General features: G+C 45.0%; 1 protein-coding gene across 1 annotated transcript in view; it reads right to left on the minus strand.

Moving 5' to 3' along the window:
- The window catches only part of CUL1 (cullin 1), a 331,942-nt gene that overhangs the window by 118,331 nt on the left and 191,021 nt on the right, over positions 1-22,590 (minus strand). Inside the window, exons 8-11 of the mRNA XM_030203694.1 lie at positions 20,011-20,173; positions 7,465-7,595; positions 4,760-4,867; positions 4,254-4,360 (exon numbers count right to left, since the gene is read on the minus strand). Coding sequence (XP_030059554.1) covers positions 4,254-4,360; positions 4,760-4,867; positions 7,465-7,595; positions 20,011-20,173 — 509 coding nt within the window. The remainder of the gene's footprint in view (positions 1-4,253; positions 4,361-4,759; positions 4,868-7,464; positions 7,596-20,010; positions 20,174-22,590) is intronic.

The raw sequence follows: 22,590 nt of genomic DNA on the forward strand, positions 1-22,590 counted from the left end.
AGCCCTTCTTCCCCTGGTGCAACGGGTTCGACCGCAATGGCCTTTAGAAGGGCGGAGAATTCCTCTGCAAGTACCTGCTTGTGCTGGGAGCTGAAAGATTGAGCTCCCAATGGGCAATTTGGAGGCTTGGATGCCAGATTGAGTGTGTATCCTAACCGGACTATTTGAAGAACCCACCTGTCGGAGGTTATAAGAGGCCACCTTTTGTGAAAAAATATCAACCTCCCCCCCGACAGGCAAGTCGCCCAGTACAGACACCTTTACTGCGGCTATGCTGCACTGGAGCCAGTCAAAAGCCCTTCCCTTGCTTTTGCTGGGGAGCCCTAGGGGTCTTAGGCACACTGCATTGACGAGAACGTGCATGCTGGGGCTGAGCCTCAACCAGCTGCCGAGAGGCAGGAGTGTACCTACGCCTATTACAGGAATAGGGAGCACTCCTCCTCCCTCGAAAAAACCTCCTGGATTAGGAGGCAGTAGCACAAGACGTCCGGCGGGAGAAAGAATCCATGGCATCATGATGCTTTTTCATCTGATCAAACATATCATCTACTTTCTCTCCAAAGAGATTATCCCCCTCGACAAAGAACATCCGCCATTCGCTGCTGGCTCTTCTGATCCAGGTCAGAGACACGTAGCCATGAGAGTCTGCGCATCACTATACCATGAGCAGCTACTCAGGATGCTACATCAAAAGTGTCGTAAGACCCCCTGGCCAGGAATTTGCGACACACCTTCTGCTGCCTGACCACCTGGTGAAAAGGTTCAGCAAGCTCCGCAGGAAGTGCTTCAACTAAACTGGACAGTTGCCTCACCGAGTTCCGTAAGTGAATGCTCGTGTAAAGCTGGTATGTTTGGATCTTGACGGTGAGCATTGTGACCTGATACGTTCTCCTCCCAAAAGAATCCAAGGTCCTAGACTCTGCCTGGGGGCGCCGAGGCATAGTCTCTAATACTCTTGGCTCTTCTGAGAGCAGAGTCCACCACCATGGAATCGTGAGGAAGTTGGGCCTTCACCATTACAGGCTCTCCATGGACTCTGTACTTGGACTTCTTGGGGACCACTGGGTTAGAGAGAGGGCAACACCAATTCCGCATCAGCACTTCCCTGAGTGTCTTGTGCAGAGGGGCCGTTGCAACCTTTGCAGGAGGAGAAGGATAATCCAGGACCTCGAGCATCTCAGTCCTGGGCTCATCCACAACCTCCATAGGGAATAGACTGTCCTTAGACATTTCCCGTACAAAGGATGAGAAAGTAAGACTCTCAGGTGGAGACATCCTTACTTCAATCGATGGAGTAGGATCAGAGGGAAGCCCTCAGAACTCTTCCTCCGAAAAGTACCTGGGGTCTTCCTCTTCTCCCCATGAGCGTTCCTCTTCGGTATAGGACAGAAGCTCCCTAAGAGCAGCCTGAACCCGAGCCTGCCTCGACTTCGAGGATCGACGACCTCGTGGGGGATGCCGAGAAGTCGACCTCTGTCTGGACTCCGGTGAAAATTCCTCCACCGCCGTCAAGGGGGAGTCGACCTGGGTGGCAACCAGCTCCAGTACCGTAAGCAGCACTGAGGGCGGGGACCTCCTCGCAGGTGATGGCCCAGATGCCGTCTCCATAGTCTGTATGGGAGGCGCAAGCACCCCCGACACCGAGGCAGACTGACGAAGCAAGCCTTCCAGAAGCTCTGGAAGAAGGGCCCAGATGTGCTCATTGAGAGCTGCCATCGGAAAAGGCGGTGGGGCCGGTGCAGGAGTCGGTACCAAAATCTGAGGGGGCTGGAGAACCGGTACAAGGCTGTCAGACGACCGACGCATCGGCACCTCCCGTATAGAGGGTGAGCGGTCCTCCCAGCGCCGACGCTTCTCGGGTACCGTGTCTGGAAGGAGATCGATGATGATGCTTCTTAGCCTTCGCTCGACGCCCGTCATCGACACACCTTGGCACCAAAGAGGAAGACGTGGAATCCTCATGCCTCTTCGGGGCCGGGTCCGACGAAGGTCGGTCCCGGGGAGCCTGCATAGCAGTAGGCCTCGAGATGGGTGGAAACCCACTCAATGCCTCGCTGCTCCCAGCTCGATGTAGTCTCTCGGCAGCCATTACCTGAGCCCTTGGCGTCAATGCCGATGCCCTCGGTACCAAGGTTGACGTCGAAGGACCGGACCGCTCATAAAAAAGTTTCTCATGCTGAGCCTCTCGAGCCACTTGGGTCCGCTTCTTCATCAACTTACAAGAAGCTGGAAGATGGTCGGGCCCAAGACACTGAAGACACCACGCGTGAGGGTCGAGATGGTGCTCGAGATGGTCCGGTTGCAGCGAGTACAACGCTTGAAGCCGCTGGGAGTCTTTGATGACATGGGCAGAAAAATAGCATTCGCAAAATCAAAGGGCTCGATGGTGCCAATGAAAAAGGCACAAAAAGAGGGAACAAGACCCGGCCAAGCGGCCTAAAAGGCCGCCGCGACAAAAACAAAGGAAACTTAAAAGGATGAAGAAAATCTAAGGAAAAAAACTAAAGGAATACTTTTTTGTTTGTTTGTTTGGGATTATAATAATGACGAAAAGAAAAAAGAAACAGCGTAAAACCCTGTCGTCGTCTCCCAAGACCGAAATACTACAGCGGTAGAAAAAACCCCGACCGTGTAGAACCGCAGAGGAAAGAAAACTAATCAATGCACGTTCACATCGTGGATGGGAAGCCGCCCACACGGCGGAACATTCAGGAACGTTATTGAGCTTTGATGTTTCTTCAGTCTCCTGGGCCGTCGCAGACGATGACCCACATGTAAGAATTTGAGCCTGCCTGTACTCGGAGAATAATTTGTTTCCTGCAACTAGTGGAGCAATGCTCTCCACACATCCAGTTTATGAAGCTTTTGGGGCTGCTCAGAGCACATTCCCCAGTCTTCAAACACAAGGAGGAAAACCTCCAGATTAACATGGGAAGGGGAAATCTCCTTCAGCAGAAAGGCCTGAACTGTGCTGATGGAGATGGACTCATCCACAACGGACAAGTATGTGTCCTCTGACAAGAGTGAGCCTGCAGTTCTGAAACCCTGCATGCCGAAGCAACAACAACCAGGAAAACGATCTTCAGCATAAGGTTTTTTGTTTTTTTTTAAAGAGAAGCTGCCCTTAAAGGCTCAAAGGGCAGGCCCGCAAGAACATGCAACATGAGGTTCAAGTCCCATGAAGGGAGAAAAAGACGAACTGGGGTCCACAACCACATCACTCCTTTCAAGAACCGAGATACATTCAGCTGTGCCACCAGGCCCTCCCCCGACTCCCCAGGGCCATTTCAACTGAAAGAAATGGCTCATCAAAAGCCAGACAAAGCGAACAAGCAGCTGAACTGAGCTGTCAGATCCCACAGGCAATGTAGTGACTGTTAGCTGGCATGCTCGACCACATGGCTGGTCTGCCCGTGCTGGTGTTCTCTTGCCTGTGGCATGCCTCACCACAGACTGCCACTCCCTGGGCCCTCACAGTCCCCTTAGGCTTCCAATATGACTGCCTTTTCTCTATTTTTTCCATGTTTTTAAAAGTCCTAGATCAAGGCGTGCTCTTTTTTTTTTTTTTTTTTTTTACCTTATTTACCTGAACAGCAGGGAAATAAAAGCTTTCAACTTTTTTTTTTTGGGGGGGGGGGGGGGGGGGGGGGAGGAGTACTTAGACTATCTAGGTAGTCCCTGAGGAGGGAAGGAGAGCCAATATGGAGACCCACCTCCTTGCAGGCAAGGGCCCTATGGGGACTAAACCCAACCACCACCCAGAGGGCACCTGTAAGTGCTGGCTGGGGGCTGTGGAGCCCTAGATCCACACTCAACTGGCACTGGCTAATGGACTAGCGTTAGGAGCAAGGTTGTTACGCTCAACCACGGCACTATGCCAAAGGACCTACAGGCCTTGAGGAGATAGGCCTAGAACCAGCACCAACCTGAACACCCTACCATTTGATGGCGGTATAGAATTGCTGGAAAGTTCCAGTGGAGCACCAGCCTATATCCTGATGATTTCACTAGAACTTTTAGACCTCTACTGCATCTGCTGGTAGGATGAGAAACCAAATTGCATTTGTCCAGACCTGTGTGGCTGGGACGCTAAAGAAACCTTGAATACTAGAGTTTACAGCGCTGGCAATAAGAAGCGAGCATGAAAGAACAAACTGTCTTGAGGGCAGACTGTACAACTCCCAGCTATCTCTTCCATCAACCTCCTTCTAAGACCTGAGGACTAATATATTTACTTTGTCAATTGCCCATACCTTTTCTTGAGTAAGGAGTCACAATATCGTGCCAGTAGCTCGGGGGATTTACTTGAAGACTGTGCCATTTTCGTTACCGCATTGTTATTTATAAACCGACCACAAGCCTGTATGCCACAAACAGATATCAACATTATTTAAAGGTTTCTAAAACTATTAACAGATCAACTACAAAACAATGATTATGAGAAACCTTAATCTGTCGAGCAGCAGGCTAGATTCTGTAGGTATGAACTGGCAGTACAACCTTTTTGCAACTGATATAGCACACACACAAAAACACAATCATCATACCAAATCAGAACTTGGAATGTTATATAGACCATATCCCGAGCACCTTGGGCAAATGTAAACTAAAGCTATAATTTTTAGGGGAGATGGTGCTCTCCATAAAATGTTGTATGTTTACTTGAGGCTTGTGTATTCATACATGGAAATCAATGAATGCCAAAAAGAAAAGAAATGAAATGCTGGCTGCGATAGGTGCATTTGTTTCGTTTTCCTACCTTATCCAGTGCAGCCACAAAACCAGCATCATTGTTGAAAGCAGACATGACTAGTGCATTGTATTTTTTATGAACATCCAAAACTGTCTGTACATACATTTTAGGATCCTGGAAAGGAGAAAAAAAAAAGTTTTAAATGGGTTCAATTTTCTACTGTTGCATCATTACTCCACTTGACGTTTCATTCTTGTGGACAATGGAAGCAAACCAATCAAGGCTGGATGTGTAAGAAATACATGGATATAAAATAAAGAGTTTGTTTCATTTTCTTTCCTCAGACTGTTAAGGAAGGTCAGAGAAAATGTAAAATTTGATACTGGAATTTTGGACATTTTAACTTACATCAGTTATAGCCAAGATACATTTTTACTCCTGGATACAGAGCTAAAGTTGGGAAGGACAACAATTTATAACAATCTTCAATAATTTAGCATTTTTATTAGTTCTTTCTTTCACCCTAGGCATTAGGGCTAAAAGTACCATTCACTTCAAAGTATACCTGCTATTTCACATGCTGTTGACTGATTAATTGAAATACTTTCTATGAACTCCCAGTATAGTCAGTTGCCAGAGATATCAAATCAATCACTTCCAGATCAGGCAAAATTTTAGTAGCTCAAAGCAGCTACATTTGCTTAATACCTATACCCTAATTTAGGACAAACAAGTTCTAGGACAATGAAAAAAATTGTCAAAAACTGGTAGACTCGTTCAATATGAGGAGAGAGAGACCTCAGAACGTTCATGGCTCTGTGCTGTTATAAATTTATACAGTTTCAAGCCATGAGTTATAATCACTGGTCAAAAAGCTTTTTAAATGGAGACACTTTCACCACTTTTAACTATCAGTGCATTAAAAATTCTATATTTTGTCTGAATAACTTTTACAATTAAATGTTTGGGAACTTCTCATTATTCTTCCAACAAAGGACCCTGCTTCACTAATGCTGCCATCAGAGGGCACAATTTCTCCCTTGCCAAATTTGCACGTTTTTGCAGCACTCCCACCATGACCATTTTAAGTTCTTGAACTCATGCTTTTAATATACCGAATTCCAAGGTGTGCAGTGTAATCGATTGTGGTCCCTCTCCTGTCACTCCCCCCTCGTATCACCAGTGGGGCTTGCCTGACTTCTGAAGCCGCCACTATGTTGGGGGATTCCCACTGGCCCCGAAACCTCTTTGACATATTAAAAATCCTGTTTATCAACCTTTTTTTTTTTTTGCTTGCCAACGCTATCTGGTGTAATCCCACTCTTGGTTCAAGGGTCAGTCACCTTTATTTCTTGCTGAAATTGGTGATGGGACTTGATTTACTTAAAGCTCCGTGGAGCTCTTCTCCTAGGGTCCTATTATGCTGGGTGACATCACTTCCTCCAGAATACCTATTTCTTCTGTTCTGATAAACCTTAAGAAATCCTACCCATCTGCTTACTTTAATCTAACTGACAATCACACATTAATGAACTTCAAAACTGTGTACATTAGCAACACGATGTGTTACCATTGGGGCATTCAACATTTTTGCACTCCAACAAAATGTATGCTATATCAGTTTTTTCAAGCCCATGGCTTTACCTATATAAACTTCCGCACTGGGACAAAACATAGATCTGGATTTCAAAGGAAGAAAGGAATCCACATTCAAACCCAAGATAGGGTGGCCTTTCAAGGTTTATTCAGAATTTGATATCCCGCAAATGGGCCCTGTGCTAGCGGCAACATGTGGTTTTGCCTCACGCCAGGGCCCCTTTTACCACAGAGGGTAAAAGGAGGAAAAAGAAATGGCCATGAGTTAAGTTCACACTTGCTGCGTGGCAATTCTGGGGGGGGGGGGGGGGGGGGGGCGGCACTTACCGTCACCCAGTAACAGGCAGCGCCATTACCACTGAGTAACCCCAGTGGTAAAAACAAGGAAATCAATTCAGAAATACATTGCGGTAGCCCAGAGGTAGTTCTGGATTGGTGTGTGGTTAGGGTTACCATATGGCTGCAGAAAAAGGAGGACAGATTGAGCCAGTCTGGGTTTTACTTCCATTGCTTTCAATGAAAGCAAAACTCGGACTGGATCAATGTGTCCTTGTACGTATGGCAAGCCTAGGTGAGGAAAGGAGGGCTTCTTCTGGATATGGCCCAAAAGAACATGCTGAAAATGGGACTTGTCTTTCATCCACTTTGGGTTTGATTGGATGGACCCTTCAGACCTGATCAACTTGAGACAACTGCTCATAGGTTGACTGAATCTGGGGCTGATGTAGTGTTGGTGTGAGGTTCAGGGAGGCTTTCTTTTTTTGTACGGAAATATGGGTAGACAACAGGAATGAAGTGAAAATTATGAAAGATATTAAGTAATACAAAAGAAAAATTGCAAGCATCATGGAAAATGAAAAAAAAAATGGAAAAGAACAGGAACACCTATGTTATAGTGCAAAATGAAGAACCCGAGAGGCAGTCACATGTAAAATTCCTGTGCATAGAATTTAATATGGCAGGGGGTAAATTTGTGTCAGAGTTGTTGAATGTCACTCAATGGTGTTACTGTTTTCATCTGATTTGCTGACCACAGAATGAATATGTCCAATCATTTAAATTCAATCACAAGCAGAGTGTGCAAATTTCTTTTGTTTTTGCAATGCCAATGAAAAATAATTGACAATGAAAACAAGTTACCTTCACCGTACTGAAATCTTAAAAGAAATACTTGCATTTTGAGCAGCTTCGCCACATTTTTCAATGGCTGCAAGACCCTGATTATGGATGTGTGTTTCCAATAGCTTTTTCAGCTCTCCCAGTCCATCTTGAATGCGAGATACAAGATTGTACATCCGCCCCAAGTCTGCCACAAAAAAAAAAAAAACCTCAAAAAAAAACAAAACTTCAGCATTGTAGAAAATTAACGTAAAATCTATAAAGTTAGCATATTACAAATTATTTTATGCTGACACACGAGATGACAATATACACTAACACACATACACAATGCAGTGGAGGTACTGTTTAATCTATTTAAGTATTAGAGATCTGCAGCAAATTACGAACTTGATGACAAGTGCTCATACTCCAGAGATTTACAGCTCCAAAATACCAATATGGCTGCATGAATTTTCTAAAATAGGCATCTTTGGAAGCGTTCTATAACAGTGGGATCTGGACCTGCAGCTGTAAATCTCAGAGATTCCAACACTTCCTGAAAATGAACCAAGGCAAATTATGATACATATCCACCAAAATCAATTTATAAAATAAAACCATAAATGAGTCATAAAAGTAAACCCAGAATTAACAATGAAATCACTTTAAATAAAATGTAAACATACAGTAAAGAGTACCATGGGACCCCTTTTATATTTAAGGTATGGGGCAGGAGAAAAACAAAATACACCCCATCACGCGTCAAGACCCACCACAAAACAGATGAATTATTTCCCAGTACATTCATCTGCAATGAGAAAGGTTTTCAGTTTTTCCCTAAAGAAAAAAATTCAAATTATATTATAGCTCAATAGGCAGACTATTTCAAAGAACTGTAGCTGCTATGGAGAATTATATTCCCATAATATAATTTGATATTACTGGTGTCTTAATAAGTGGTTGCCATTTTATTTGAAGAAGTGCTGCTATGGAGAAGGCATGCTTCCTTTAGCAGGCCTTCTTAATTACCCCCATACATGGAATTGTGGAAGAGAAAGGTGGTTTGGGAGAGTAAAAGAGGAATATGTAGAAATGAGAGAGTTAAAAATCATATACCTTAAGTTAGGAAAATAACATTCTTTGAAAACTCGTTCCCTCCTGACAATCAACCAGAGTACCCCCCACCTGTTGTAATACTTCATTATAGGGACATCTATATCCTGTCCCTTTAGAAATTGCTATTTCTCATTTATCATTGTGACATGACAATATTTCAAAGGCCCTATAGAAGGGGGCATATGATAATTAGCAATGTCCAGATGTTATTTTGTTTAGTATAGATTTTTGAACATTCACTGTATATGAAGAAAGTGTTGACTGGGTATTTTATTTGTACCTTGTGATACACATTATATATCTTTAAGGTTATAATGCCAGTCATAAATCTTTAAAGTTTGGACATCTTGATATGAGCAGAATCTCTGTATCCTGTTTTTTTCAAAGTCTTTGTCTTAACTCCATTTATCATCTTAAATAGCCAGTTAGCCAGCCAATATTTTAACTATAAAAACAGGAGTTTTGCCAAAACAGGATACCTTGTAGAGTCTTTTCTCAAATAAATTATATTTCACATATTGGACGTCTCTGGTCTGCTTTTTGAAGAATCAAGTTCTGTTCCCACTCCTGTTCTTGCTCCTGAGATTTTCCGTGGGACACCGTTGTTCTTTTCCACCCTCCAGTGGTTTTGTTGTTACCAATAAAAAAGCCTGAACAGTGGAGCCATATGACCTTGGAAATTAATGTGAAAGTGTCTTTCTTTTTCAGAGTTCAAGCTATAAATTTAGGATTCCTATGATGACAGAGTTTGATCCATATATGGCTATCCCAGATACTTTTTTAACACAAAGGAATTTTTTCTCTTTTTTGTTTGAATGCACTCCAAAGAGCCTCCATTATCTGTAGAAATAAAGACTCTCCAAGCAGCATTTAAAGAGTAATGCTGTGCTTTTTCTTCTTATGGGATGGCTATGTTATGTATAATTTGTATATACATATAGTTTGCTTATTTGTGCACATAAGAAGTACTTCTAATTCTAGGAAACTGTTTTGGTAATCCAATTGGATACCATACGTTTTGTTTTATATATATCTGACAGGCAACAATCCATAATGTTTGGCAGCAACTCATCACCACCATGGACACTGACCTGCGGGGTACCACAAGGATCGAAACTGTCACCTATTCTGTTCAATATCTACCTCAAGCCACTAGCTGAGCTGATTCGGTCAATGGACACTCAGTTCTAAATCTATGCAGATGATGTGCAGCTACTCACACCCATTAAACCTGACTTACCTACAGCCTTGCATAAACTGATTACTTGTCTAACATCAATTCAAGAATAGGCTAAACACAACAAACTTTGCCTGAACCCAAGTAAAACCGAGCTTCTCTGGGTCCCTAACACACGTGGATACATACCTGACATCAAAATCCCTTTTGGGAAATATGAACTCCCCCTCAAATCACAAGTCAGGAACCTTGGAATATACCTAGATTCAACAATTACTCTGATTCCCCAAATCCAAGCAACCTTCAAGAGCTGCTTCTACTATTTGCGACAGCTAGGGTGCCTCTCTCCTTACATTGAGAAGGTAAATCTTATCCCAGTTGTGTATGCCACGGTAACATCAAGACTGGATTACTGCAATGTACTATACAATGGTCTGACTACAAAGGGCCTGCACCAGCTCCAGTTGATTCAGAATGCAGCAGCAAGACTCATAGAAGGTTGCAAGCGACGTGACCAAATCACACCATTTTTGCAAAAACCTCATTGGCTACCAGTACAATACAGGGCTAAATTTAAAACTATGTCTGATCTTCAAGGCCCTGAAAGGAAATGGCCCCGAGTATCTACAACTACTACTACTTATTTCTAAAGCGCTACCAGATGTACGCAGCGCTGTACACTTGAACATGAAGAGACAATCCCTGCTCGACAGAGCTTACAATCTAAATAGTACAAACAAGAGATAAGGGAATATTAAAGTGAGGATGATAAAATAAGGGTTCTGAACAAGTGAATAAGGGTTAGGAGTTAAAAGCAGCATCAAAAAGGTGGGCTTTTAGCTTAGATTTGAAGACGGCCAGAGATGGAGCTTGACGTACTGACTCAGGAAGTCTATTCCAGGCATATGGTGCAGCAAGACAAAAGGAACGGAGTCTGGAGTTAGCAATGGAGGAGATGGGTGCAGATAAGAAAGATTTACCCAGTGAACGGAGTTCCCTGGGAGGAATGTAGGGAGAGGTGATAGTGGAGAGGTACTGAGGAGCTGCAGAGTGAATGCACTTATAGGTCAATAAGAGGAGTTTGAACTGTATGCAGAAACGGAGAGGAAGCCAGTGAAGTGACTTGAGGAAAGGGCTCATATGAGCATAATGACACTGGCGGAATATTAGTCGTGCAGCAGAATTTTGAACAGATTGAAGAGGAGAGAGATGGCCAAGTGGGAGACCTGTGAGAAGCAAGTTGCAATAGTCTAAGCGAGAGGTGATAAGAGCGTGGATGAGGGTTCTGGTAGTGTGCTCAGAAAGGAAAGGGCAAATTTTGCTGATATTATAGAGAAAGAAACGACAGGTTTTAGCAGCCTGCTGAATATGTGCAGAGAAGGAGAGGGAGGAGTCGAAGATGACCCCAAGAATATCTGAAAAATAGGATGATCCTCCACACACCGCCAAGGACACTAAGGTCCTCCCAAGGACTTTCACTAACTACACCCTCTCCAAAAGACATTACACGATATGATACCCGCAAGCAAGCTTTCTCCGGAGTAGCCCCCACACTCTGGAATGCATTGCCTAAAAGGCTCCGCTTAACACAAGACTATCTATACTTCAGGAAGCAGGTAAAAGCTTGACTCTTCAACCAAGCCTTTAATGGAAGAAGTAACTAACTTGTTAGTCTCACTCACACACACAAGGATTGACTCGGGCTGCACATACTGCAGCGGGACATGTTTATCCACTCCTACCCTAGCTGAGATAATATTTAACCATCTCTCTGACCTCATTTGCAACTTTCTTCAAATCAGTCACCTTACTTTCTAATTTTTCCTACTTTCTTACTCATCTATATGTTACAACTTTGCCTTACCCTTCACTACCAATTATAATGCTCTATTACGTATTGTGTAGTGTTGCAAGTAGTATACCATGCCAAACTTCGTATTGTTACTTGAATATTTTTACTGATGTAATTGCCTATTGCTCATGTTTTATCTATTCTTACTGTACACCGCCATGAGTGAATTCCTTCAAAAAGGCGGTAAATAAATCCTAATAAATAAATACTAGCACAAATTATCCATTCATGCTGCAATGTTTCAGACCACTTGCAATTGCTCCAACCCTTTAGAAGGGATTCCAAAATTTGTTGCAAAATCCAACACACTAAGTTCATAGTATGCATCACTGAACAAAGGGTACTGTTTTCCAAATAAGGTTTTAACTATTTTACTAGATGCATTCTATAAAACACACTTTGTGCCACCCTTGCTGTCTGACACCGATATGAATCCCGTTCATCTAGAACATGCCCAACTATATCCATGAATCTAACTGGAATTATCTTCTTGTCAATCATAGGTACAATCAACCCCATCAAAGCACTGACCACCGAGTGCTAGTTATCAAGTAAAGGAGATTTCATTTTTTTCCAAATATATTGTTTTATGGATACTTGGGACTGTCACTTGATATTTAAAGAAATCAAAAGAATAGAGAATGGTGAACAAATGCCAATGAATATATCACCTTTGATGCCCAAAAGTATGTGTACACAAGAAGGTCAGATAAAACAGGAGACAAAGTGACGTCAAAACATTGAAGACAATTACATCAATCTCTGTTTCCCCTTCACCGAACAGCCGTCATCGTCATACACTCAAAACAAATCAAGCAAACCAAAGTACTGCTGCATCCATGTTGTTCGCTCTTTATTGTTGGTAGCATTTTTATTTAATCTCGCTTATATTTTCAAACATGCCAGCTTGTGCAGTATACGAACGTACAGAAAGGAAATAGAAGGTAAAATTATGTATCATACCTGATAATTTTCTTTCCATTAATCATAGCTGATCAATCCATAGACTGGTGGGCTGTGTCCATCTACCAGCAGGTGGAGATAGAGAGCAATCCTTTTGCCTCCCTATATGTGGTCATGTGCTGCTGGAAACTCCTCAGTATGTCGATATCAAAGCTCCATCCGCAGGACTCAGCACTTAGAGAATTACACCCACAAAGGGACACTCTGCCCAGCTCACCACCGCCGAAACAGGGGAGGGGAATCAACCCAGCTCATCCCCACACAAGTGGGGGAGGGGAATCCATCCAGCTCATCCCCGCGGAGCGGGGGAGGGACACCACACCCGCCGATGCGGGGGAATCTGGCTTATCCTGCGACAGCAACCGCAGGAGGAGCTGGCTGACCCTAAAACCGCCGAAGCGGGAGGGATATAAAGCTGCCCTACAGCCGCACGAAGCGGGAGGGAGCGCCGGAAGAATTTAGGTCTCAATCCAGCCCCGTAAAACGGAGGGGAGAGGAATGCAGCAGCTCACTGTAACACAAAATCGTCTCAACTCCAGAAGAATTCAATCGAAAAAACTTGAACACGAAGACCTCCTGAACAGGAACTGAAGACTAAACTTGAACCTGAAATGTAACCAGAATATAAACGTTACAGTTATCTGGGAGGGGCTATGGATTGATCAGCTATGATTAATGGAAAGAAAATTATCAGGTATGATACATAATTTTACCTTCCATATCATCATGCTGATCAATCCATAGACTGGTGGGATGTACCGAAGCAGTACTCACCCAGGGCGGGACATAGAAATCCCTGACCGCAACACTGAAGCTCCAAACCGGGCCTCCGCCCGAGCAGCCAGTCAAGCGGTAATGACTGGAGAAGGTATGAGCCGACGCCCAAGTTGCCGCCTTACAAATCTCCTCCAAGGAGACGGACCCGGCCTCTGCCATCGAGGCCGCCTGTGCTCTAGTGAAGTGAGCCTTCAGCTGGATAGGCAGCACCTTCCCCGCGGCCACATAAGCCGCTGCAATGGTTTCCTTGACCCATCGTGCCACTAGTCCTCCCTACGAAAGGAGGGTAGGCAGAGCTGCTGATTCACATGGAAACGAGAAACAATCTTGGGCAGGAACATAGTAACATAGTAGATGACGGCAGAAAAGACCTGCATGGTCCATCTAGTCTGCCCAAGATAAACTCATATCTTGAATTTGTACCTGTCTTTTTCAGGGCACAGACCGTATAAGTCTGCCCAGCAGTATTTCCCGCCTCCCAACCACCAGTCCCGTCTCCCATCACCGGCTCTGGTACAGACCGTATAAGTCTGCCCTCCCCTATCCTAGCCTCCCAACCACCAACCCCTCTTCCCCCCACCCAATTTCAGCTAAGCTTCTGAGGAAGGAAGGCACCGTGCGAATAGACACTCCTGCCTCAGTGAACTGCAGGAAGGGCTCTCGACATGATAGTGCCTGGAGCTCGGAAACTTGTCTGGCTGAAGAGATAGCCACCAAAAAGACTGCTTTCAAAGTCAGGTCTTTCAGAGATGTCCTCGACAAGGGTTCAAAAGGGGGCTTCTGCAAGGCTCTTAGCACCAGATTGAGATTCCACGCAGGCACCAGAGTGCAGAGGAGGGCGTAGGTGATTAACTCCCTTGAGAAAGCGCACCACATCTGGCTGTGAGGCCAGGGAAACACCCTTCAGGCGACCCCTGAAGCAAGCCATAGCCGCTACCTGGACTTTAAGGGAACTGAGTGACAGGCCTTTCTCCAGACCGTCTTGCAGGAACGCCAACACTGAAGAAATTGGAGCAGTGAAGGGAGAAAGAGAGCCTGCCTCACACCACAATGCAAAGGTACGCCAAACCCTGGCGTAAGCAGTAGAAGTAGAGCACTTCCTCGCTCTCAGAATAGTGGTGATGACCTTGTCTGAGAAGCCCTTCTTCCTCAGATGCTGCCGCTCAATAGCCAGGCCGTAAGACCAAAGGGGGAGGGATCCTCCATCACCACGGGACCCTGATGCAACAGGCCCTGCTCCGCTGGCAGCCGGAGAGGGCCGTCCACTGAGAGCCTGATGAAGTCCGCATACCAGGGATGTCTGGGTCAGTCCGGACCCACCAGGATTATTCGGCCCGGATGCTTTGCCACCCGGTCTAGCACCCTGCCCAACATGGGCCAGGGCGGGAACACATAGAGAAGCTCCTGTGTCGGCCACTGTTGGAGAAGAGCATCTACTCCCAGAGATCGAGGGTCCCGTCCTCTGCTGAAAAAGCGCAGCACTTGGCAATTGGCCGATGACGCCATCAGATCTAGGCTCGGCTGGCCCCAGCGCTTCGTGATGTCCAAGAACGCCTGAGCCAATAGCTGCCACTCTCCGGGATCCAAGGTATGGCGACTGAGAAAGTCCGCCTTGACATTCATGACACCCGCAATGTGGGCCGCCGACAGCTGTTCCAGGTTCGCTTCCGCCCACTGGCATAGATGCATGGCCTCCTTGGCTAGAGGGGCACTCTTGGTACCTCCCTGGCGATTGACATAGGCCACAGCCGTGGCATTGTCCGACAGGACCCGTACTGGCTTCACCGCCAGTACCGGGAGAAACTCCAAAAGCGCCAACCGAATGGCTCTGAGTTCCAGGAGGTTGATAGACCACTTTGCCTCTGCAGGAGACCAGAGCCCCTGCGCTGTCCTTCCCAAGCAGTGGGCTCCCCACCCCGTCAAAGAGGCGTCCGTCGTGACGAGAACCCACTCCGGGGTCAAAAGAGGCATTCTTGCGGACAGCTTGTCTGGCCACAGCCACCAGCTCAGAGCCTTGCGCACCGCTGGATCCAAGGGAAGGCGCACAGCGTAATCCTCCGACACTGGAGTCCATTGCTGCAGCAGAGAGTGCTGTAGAGGTCTCATATGGGCCCTGGCCCAGGGCACTACTTCCATCGTGCCCGTCATAGAGCCCAACAGCTGCACACAGTCCGAAGCCCGAAGAAGAGAGGCTACTAGGAACTGGTCCACCTGAGCCTGAAGCTTGACAATCCGATTGTCTGGCAGGAACACTCTGCCCACTTGGGAGTCGAAACGAACTCCCAGATACTCCAGGGACTGAGTCGGGCGCAGCTGGCTTTTCTCCCAGTTGATGATCCACCCCAGGGAGCTCAAAAGAGCAATCACCCGGTCTGAAGCTCTGCCGCACTCTGCATAAGAGGGGGCTCGGATCAACCAGTCGTCCAGATAAGGATGGACTTGTACTCCTTCCTTGCGTAGGAAGGCCGCGATGACCACCATTACTTTGGAGAAGGTCCGCGGAGCAGTAGCCAACCCGAACGGGAGGGCTCTGAACTGAAAGTGTTGGCCCAGGACTGCAAAACGCAGAAAGCGTTGATGAGGAGGCCAGATGGGAATATGCAAGTAAACTTCATTGATGTCCAAGGATGCCAGGAACTCCCCTGCCTTCACTGCCGCTATAACAGAGCAGAGAGTCTCCATTCGGAAGTGTCGAACTTTCAAGGCCCGATTGACCCCTTTGAGGTCGAGAATAGGCCGTACAGAACCTCCTTTCTTTGGTACCACAAAGTAAATGGAGTAACGTCCCTTGCCAAGCTGATCTTCTGGCACCGGAACGACCGCACCCAGGCGGATCAGATTGTCCAAAGTCTGCTGCACTGCCACAGCTTTGACCGGAGACTTGCAGGGGAGAGTGCACAAACACGTCTCTTAAGGGTCGGCAGAACTCTAGCTTGTAGCCGTCTCTGATGACTTCCAGCACCCAAGCGTCTGAAGTTACCCTGGTCCACTCGCCCAGAAACGAGGATAGGCGTCCTCCAATCTGCTCTGGGCCATGGACCAGGGCCCCGTCATTGGGTACGAGACCCTGGGGGAGGACCGGAGGACGCACCTCCGGGACGGCGGTCTCTACGAAAGGAATGCTGCTTGGGGGAGAAGTTCCTTTTGAAGGAAGAGGGGGCAGAGGAGCCCGACTTGCCCGGGCGATACCGACGGGCTTCCTGAAACCGTCCTTTGGAGGAACCGTGGCGGGCACCACTGGCCCGAGCCCTGACCTCCGGTAACCTCTTGCCCTTAGACGTGCCGAGATCGTCACAATCTTGTCCAGCTCGACCCCAAAGAGCAGCTTGCCTTTAAAAGGCAACTTAGCCAGGCGAGACTTAGAGGCGTGGTCAGCAGACCAATGCTTCAGCCAAAGCCAGCGCCGTGCAGAGACTGTCTGAGCCATATCTTTAGCCGAGGCTCTCAAGACATCATACAGCAAGTCTGCCAAGTAGGCCAAGCCCCGATTCCAGGGCCGGCCAATCAGCCCTCAAGGAAGGATCCGAGGGGGAAGCCCGCTGCACAATCGTCAGGCACGCCCTGGCCACATAGGAGCCGCAAACTGAGGCCTGCAAACTTAAAGCAGCCGCCTCGAAGGACGACTTTAAAGCCGCCTCCAATCTTCTGTCTTGGGCGTCCTTTAGGGCCGTGCCACCTTCCACCGGCAACGCCGTTTTCTTAGTCACCGTAGTGATTAAAGAATCCACGGTAGGCCAAAGAAAAGCCTCCCGTTCACCTTCAGGCAGAGGATAGAGGCGATTCAGGCTTTGAAACCCCCGCATCCCCGCTAGACGCGCACACGCGGACCGGGGAGCGATTCTTCGAGCCCTCGCCCTCCAACGCCATAAGCCACGTGGAGACCGATCGGGGTACCCCCTGCCCGCTACAAAAGGTAAAAATTACCTGCTTCTTGCTCCGAGCTGTAACGAACTGGTGTCCCAGTGAGCAGCTGCAATAAACGCTGATATAAACGCTGAAATAAACGCCCTTAAAGGACGTTCAAATTTTTTTTTTCTTTTTTTAACTGAGCCAGCGGGAGGGGGGAGAAAAGGAGGGACCTGGCACCACCAGGTTTGCACTTGCTCAAGAAGAGCCCTCAACCCCAGGTACTCAACAAAACCTAAGAATTAGGCTTGGAGACCTAGCCAGAGCTGCTGCTGTGTGTGACCACCACCTGCTGAGATAGAGAACATACTGAGGAGTTTCCGGCAGCATATGACCACATATAGGGAGGCAAAAGGATTGCTCTCTATCTCCACCTGCTGGTAGATGGACACAGCCCACCAGTCTATGGATTGATCAGCATGATGATATGGAATAATTTTTCATAGGTAGAGTAGTAATTTGTTATAAATCGTATCAGTGTGTCATTTGGATGGGCTTGTTATAGACACACCCTAGCACTGTTATATTCGTGCAGAGATTTTTTTCTCCTGGTAAGGGCCACTAAAACAGACATGTTATGAGAACCAGCTGCTCAACATTACAGTTTATATCTATTTATTTTACATATTTATAACATTTATATCACACATTAAACATGAATTAAGTTGAAACCTGGGAGCATTTAATGACTTTTTTTCCTGTGCCTATATCAAAAGAAAAAGATGGCATGTGGGAACTTGCTCCTTTTGTTTTGTGGATTGCATTTGTATATTATAAAAATGCACCTGATATTTTTTATTACTACTATTTAAAAGACAGATATTGAATAGTGAGGGCAGAGCTAACTTCATGCAGAAGTCCAGTCAGTCTAAATGTGCCAACATTATCCAGTTCAGCACACTACTAGCCACCAAGTTCATACAAAGTTAATTATGCTCAGTAAGAAATACATCTGTTGGTTCAGGCTGCCTGCTATGTGAATATTCCATCATTGTTTCCTTATTACATATTATGGCATTTGCTTTAAACTTTGATTTGTTTATCTAGACCTTACACGCACAAGGTTTTGCTTTTTAAAACAAAGGTGAATCCAAGGGTGGTTAAACAATTAGGTATAAACTGTGTTGTTTCTGACTTTACTTGCTTTGGACAGCTTTGGGTCCTGCTGATCCCTTATATCTGCTGTCTGGAATTTTGGAAGATGGAAATAAGAAAATAAAAATTAAATTTTGGATATACTCTGTAGAAGTTGTTGTTTACTTTTGCAATGTGATGGATGCCTGTTCTGGTATGTGCATATGATAATCTTTGAATAACTGCCTATATGTATGATTATGAATTCTGAACATGTGGCAACATTAAAGGACAAACTTTTAAATGCCCAGTTGGGTATATATTCTAATTTCAACTGTGTTAAATGTTTCATACACATCCATCTATTTGCTCTCATGATATATCTGAATTCTATTATTCTGTCTCACTGTATTTTCAAATGTAAGCCATATTGAACCCGACTTTGCTTGGGATAATGTGTGATATAAATGTTAAAAAAAAAAATCCTTTATCCTCCACTTTTTAAGACACTGCCTATCCAGCTAGATGGTGATGGCACAAGGAAAGCAAGCTTGGTCCAGTGAAGACTAATTCAAAATAACCTGTTCCTCAGCTGGGCCCTAGTATTCCATATTGAAAATGTGACCATACTATGCCTCTGTGGTTATGTTCCACTAATAAGTTAAACAATTAACTGGATTTCTTGAAAGGATTATATAAACTTTGGATGCATGACTAGGGACACAAACATACTTATTTATTCAATATCACAATTCCTCATGTATAGCCACAAAACAACCTTTTAGGTTGGATAGTGATCACAATGAGCTTTTATTATCGAACAGCTAGAGATAAGAGTTTTCAGTTTTGGCGCAGTATAAATCATCACAAGAACAAGATATAAGAAAACCAATGGACTGCATTAGAGACTTATAGCCCATTTAGTTATGTTTAAACAAAAAAGATCTGCATGAAACAAAATATTTATTTTTATTTTGACTAATAAAACCACTTGCCCCTGAAACAGATTCAAAACAGAATAATCCATTTGTGTATCTAAAACGTAAACTTCTACAAAAGAGATGAGATGAAGATGTGATTCCATATGCCCCAATGAAAGGAAAGTATAATTTTACTTCCATTTAAGTTCAATATATTCCATCATCTTTATAACATCAGGCTTCCCAAGGCAGATTACAACAACAGTTAAGATGAACCCATCAGGAAACAGGATATCCTCACTGAAATTTGGCCACCTGTATTCTATAGATCAGTGTGAATTCAATTGTTATTTGATTATATTCATAAGGGAAGCTTTCAAATAAATTAAAATGCTGTCCAATAAGTAAAAAAAATTAAAATATAAAACCACAAACTTTCTCCTCCACCTTTTAAGGCACTGCCTATCCAAATGAAGCAGCTTTAGACTTGTTACAGATGGACCACGCATAGGCAGCCCCTTATTTCTAATAATCTTTTGCTGTTGCTTTCAGTAACGTTTGCTATTATTTGGGGTGTACTAAAAATGCGGCAAGCTCTGCCTACTGGCTTCAGCTCATACAGTGGACTAGATAGGCTCACTTGGTCTCCTGTTTTATCCAACCTCCTTGTGTGCACATATATTTGTGAAGAACATACTTGTATGAACAGATCATTAGTTAAAACAACTTTCCCCTAACTGCCTTACTGTAGTGCAATTCAAAGGATTCATTCACAGACATAACTGATATTGCTGTGTATACTAAAATGTGGCCACATCTGAAGTAAAATCCTTACCTTCATTTTTATCAGCATCCAGTAAATTCTGAAATTCAGTGTGAAAAATTTCTAAGTGTTTCTCAATCAGCACTTGCTCACATTTTCGTGCTAGCTCATCTTGGGTGCTCTCATGGAGATATACCTGCACACGACGCTGCTCCTCCAGAAGCCGAGCCTCTGCCTACATTGAAGCCAAAGAAATCCCAGAAAACAAAATTCCCTTCAAGTTAAGAAAGCTGGAAAGGAAATACCACAACTCAAAATGTAATAATCAATCCTTCAATTATCACCTGCCTCTAATCTAATCTATGCTTGGGGCCAGAATGCATCCACCCCTTTAATTTTTCAATTACTGTTCATTATATCCTCTGGCTTAAAACTCCACTTTAAAATCGTAATTTGCAATGGTTACATCTGAATATGAATATCTCTGCTTTTTAAACTATCTGATGTACTTACCACGTGAGAGACACTAGCTTACAAATTATGACACCTTCTCATTTGCATTTGCAGTATGATTCATATATTGCACATCTAATCTGTCATGTGTCAGTAGAAGGGCTGAGTGCCTAGGTATATATTTCCTCTCACCCTCAAGCTCATGATTCCCTCAATTATGCCCTAACCAGACTCACCTCTCCCTCCACATTCACCATCCCACATAGGCTCATGCCCCTTTCCTTGTCCTCTACTCAGGCTCATGCCTCCATCAATCACACTACTCCCCAGACTAACCTCTTCCACCTCTCTTGCCCCACTCCAGTCTCACACTGAAGACCCCCCTTAAAGTTCATCCTTGATGGGTTTTTTTTTTTTTTCAAAATCCCGCTTTTGCCAGTCCCTCTTTGATACCATCAATACAGCCAGCAAGAGAAGGCTTAGCTGTGGCAACATGCAGAGGTGGCCTGGGTGAGGTGGTGGCATCAGTGGCAGGCAGAAGTGAACTGGAAGAAAAGACGACTAAAAACAAACTGAGGTGAAAAGATTTCTTTTTTTTTTTTTTAAGGTATGTTGGGGAAAGGAGGAAGATCAGAGGTAGTACTGTGAGACAAAGGTGCAGAGCAGCAATGCATGAGTCAGCATCTCTTGTACATAATTTGCCTAAATATGCTGCTTTTGTGTTTGATTTCTTGCTAATAGGTTTAAAACTTGTATTGGCAAATTGGAAAAATAACACTGTATTGGATGTACTTATGTGGTGGAATGCTCTCTGTTTTTACAAGAAATGTGAAACTGTGAATTAGAAGTTTTGAAAAGAGAAGATGCTTCCTGCCTCATTTAAGCCTAATGGAAAAAGCAGAATGTTGGTCTCTGTCACATAAGAATATTCCGTTCATTATGTAAGTGGCTTCCTGTGTTGGTGTATTTTTGCTTGATTTAATTAAGTTCCTTAATAAAGATGTTTGAACACAGGTCTTGTTGTAAAGCGAAGATACTTACTTGTAGCAGGGTATTCTCTGAGGACAACAGGCTGATTATTCTCAAAGATGGGTCAATGATCTGCGTCGGCCCAGGAACTGGCATAATGCATAGCAAAATAAAAAAGTTTTGCTAGAGCCTTCTGGTGCACGTGCAGCGCCACACCGCACATGCATGAACTGCCTTCCCGCCCGAAGCGTTACCGCACTCCTCAGTTAAGTCCAAATGAATAAAGAAATAAAACAACTCCAAGGGGAGCTGGGCGCGTTTGAGAGAATAATCTGCCTGCCATCCTCAGAGAATACCTGCTACAGGTAAGTATCTTCGCTTTCTCCGAGGACAAGCAGGCTGAATTATTTTCATAGATGGGGTGTCCCAAGCACCAAGTTTCACCCAAAACAATAAACAATGCTCAATTGGGCCTCACAACGGCGAGGACATAACGTAGATTAACCTGAAACTATATACAACCTGAGAGTGCAGACTGGAACAGAATAAAATGGGCCTAGATGAGTGGAGTTGGATTCTAAACCCCAAACAGATTCTGCAGCACCGACTGTTGCGTCGGGTATCGTGCTCAAGGGAGTAGCAATGTGAATGTGTGGACTGAAGACCACGTTGCAGCCTTGCAAATCTCTTCAATGGAGACTGACTTTAAGTGAGCCACCGACGCAGCAATGGCTCTGACATTATGAGCCTTGACATGGCCCTCTAGGATCAGCCAAGCTTGGGCGTAAGCGAAGAAAATGAAATCTGCTAGCCAACTGGAGATTGTGCGTTTTCCAATGGAGACTCCCCTACTGTTGGGATCAAAAGAAAAACTGGTCGGACTGTCTGAAGGGCTTCGTCCGCTCCATGTAAAAAGCCAATGCTCTCTTGTAGTCCAAGGTGTGCAAGCTGCTTTCGCCAGGGTGGGCATGAGGACGGGGGAAAAAATGTTGGCAAGACAATCAACTGGTTCAGATGGAACTCAGACACCACCTTCAGCAGGAACTTAGGGTGTGTGCGGAGGACTACTCTGTTGTGATGAAATTTAGTATAAGATGCATCCACTACTAGGGCCTGAAGCTCACTGACCCTACGAGCTGAAGTAACAGCCACCAAGAAAATGACATTCCAGGTCAAGTACTTCAGATGGCAGGAATTCAGTGGCTCAAAAGGAGCTTTCATCAGCTGGGT

Source organism: Microcaecilia unicolor, chromosome 1 (genome assembly GCF_901765095.1).
Source record: "Microcaecilia unicolor chromosome 1, aMicUni1.1, whole genome shotgun sequence".
Classification (NCBI taxonomy): domain Eukaryota; kingdom Metazoa; phylum Chordata; class Amphibia; order Gymnophiona; family Siphonopidae; genus Microcaecilia; species Microcaecilia unicolor.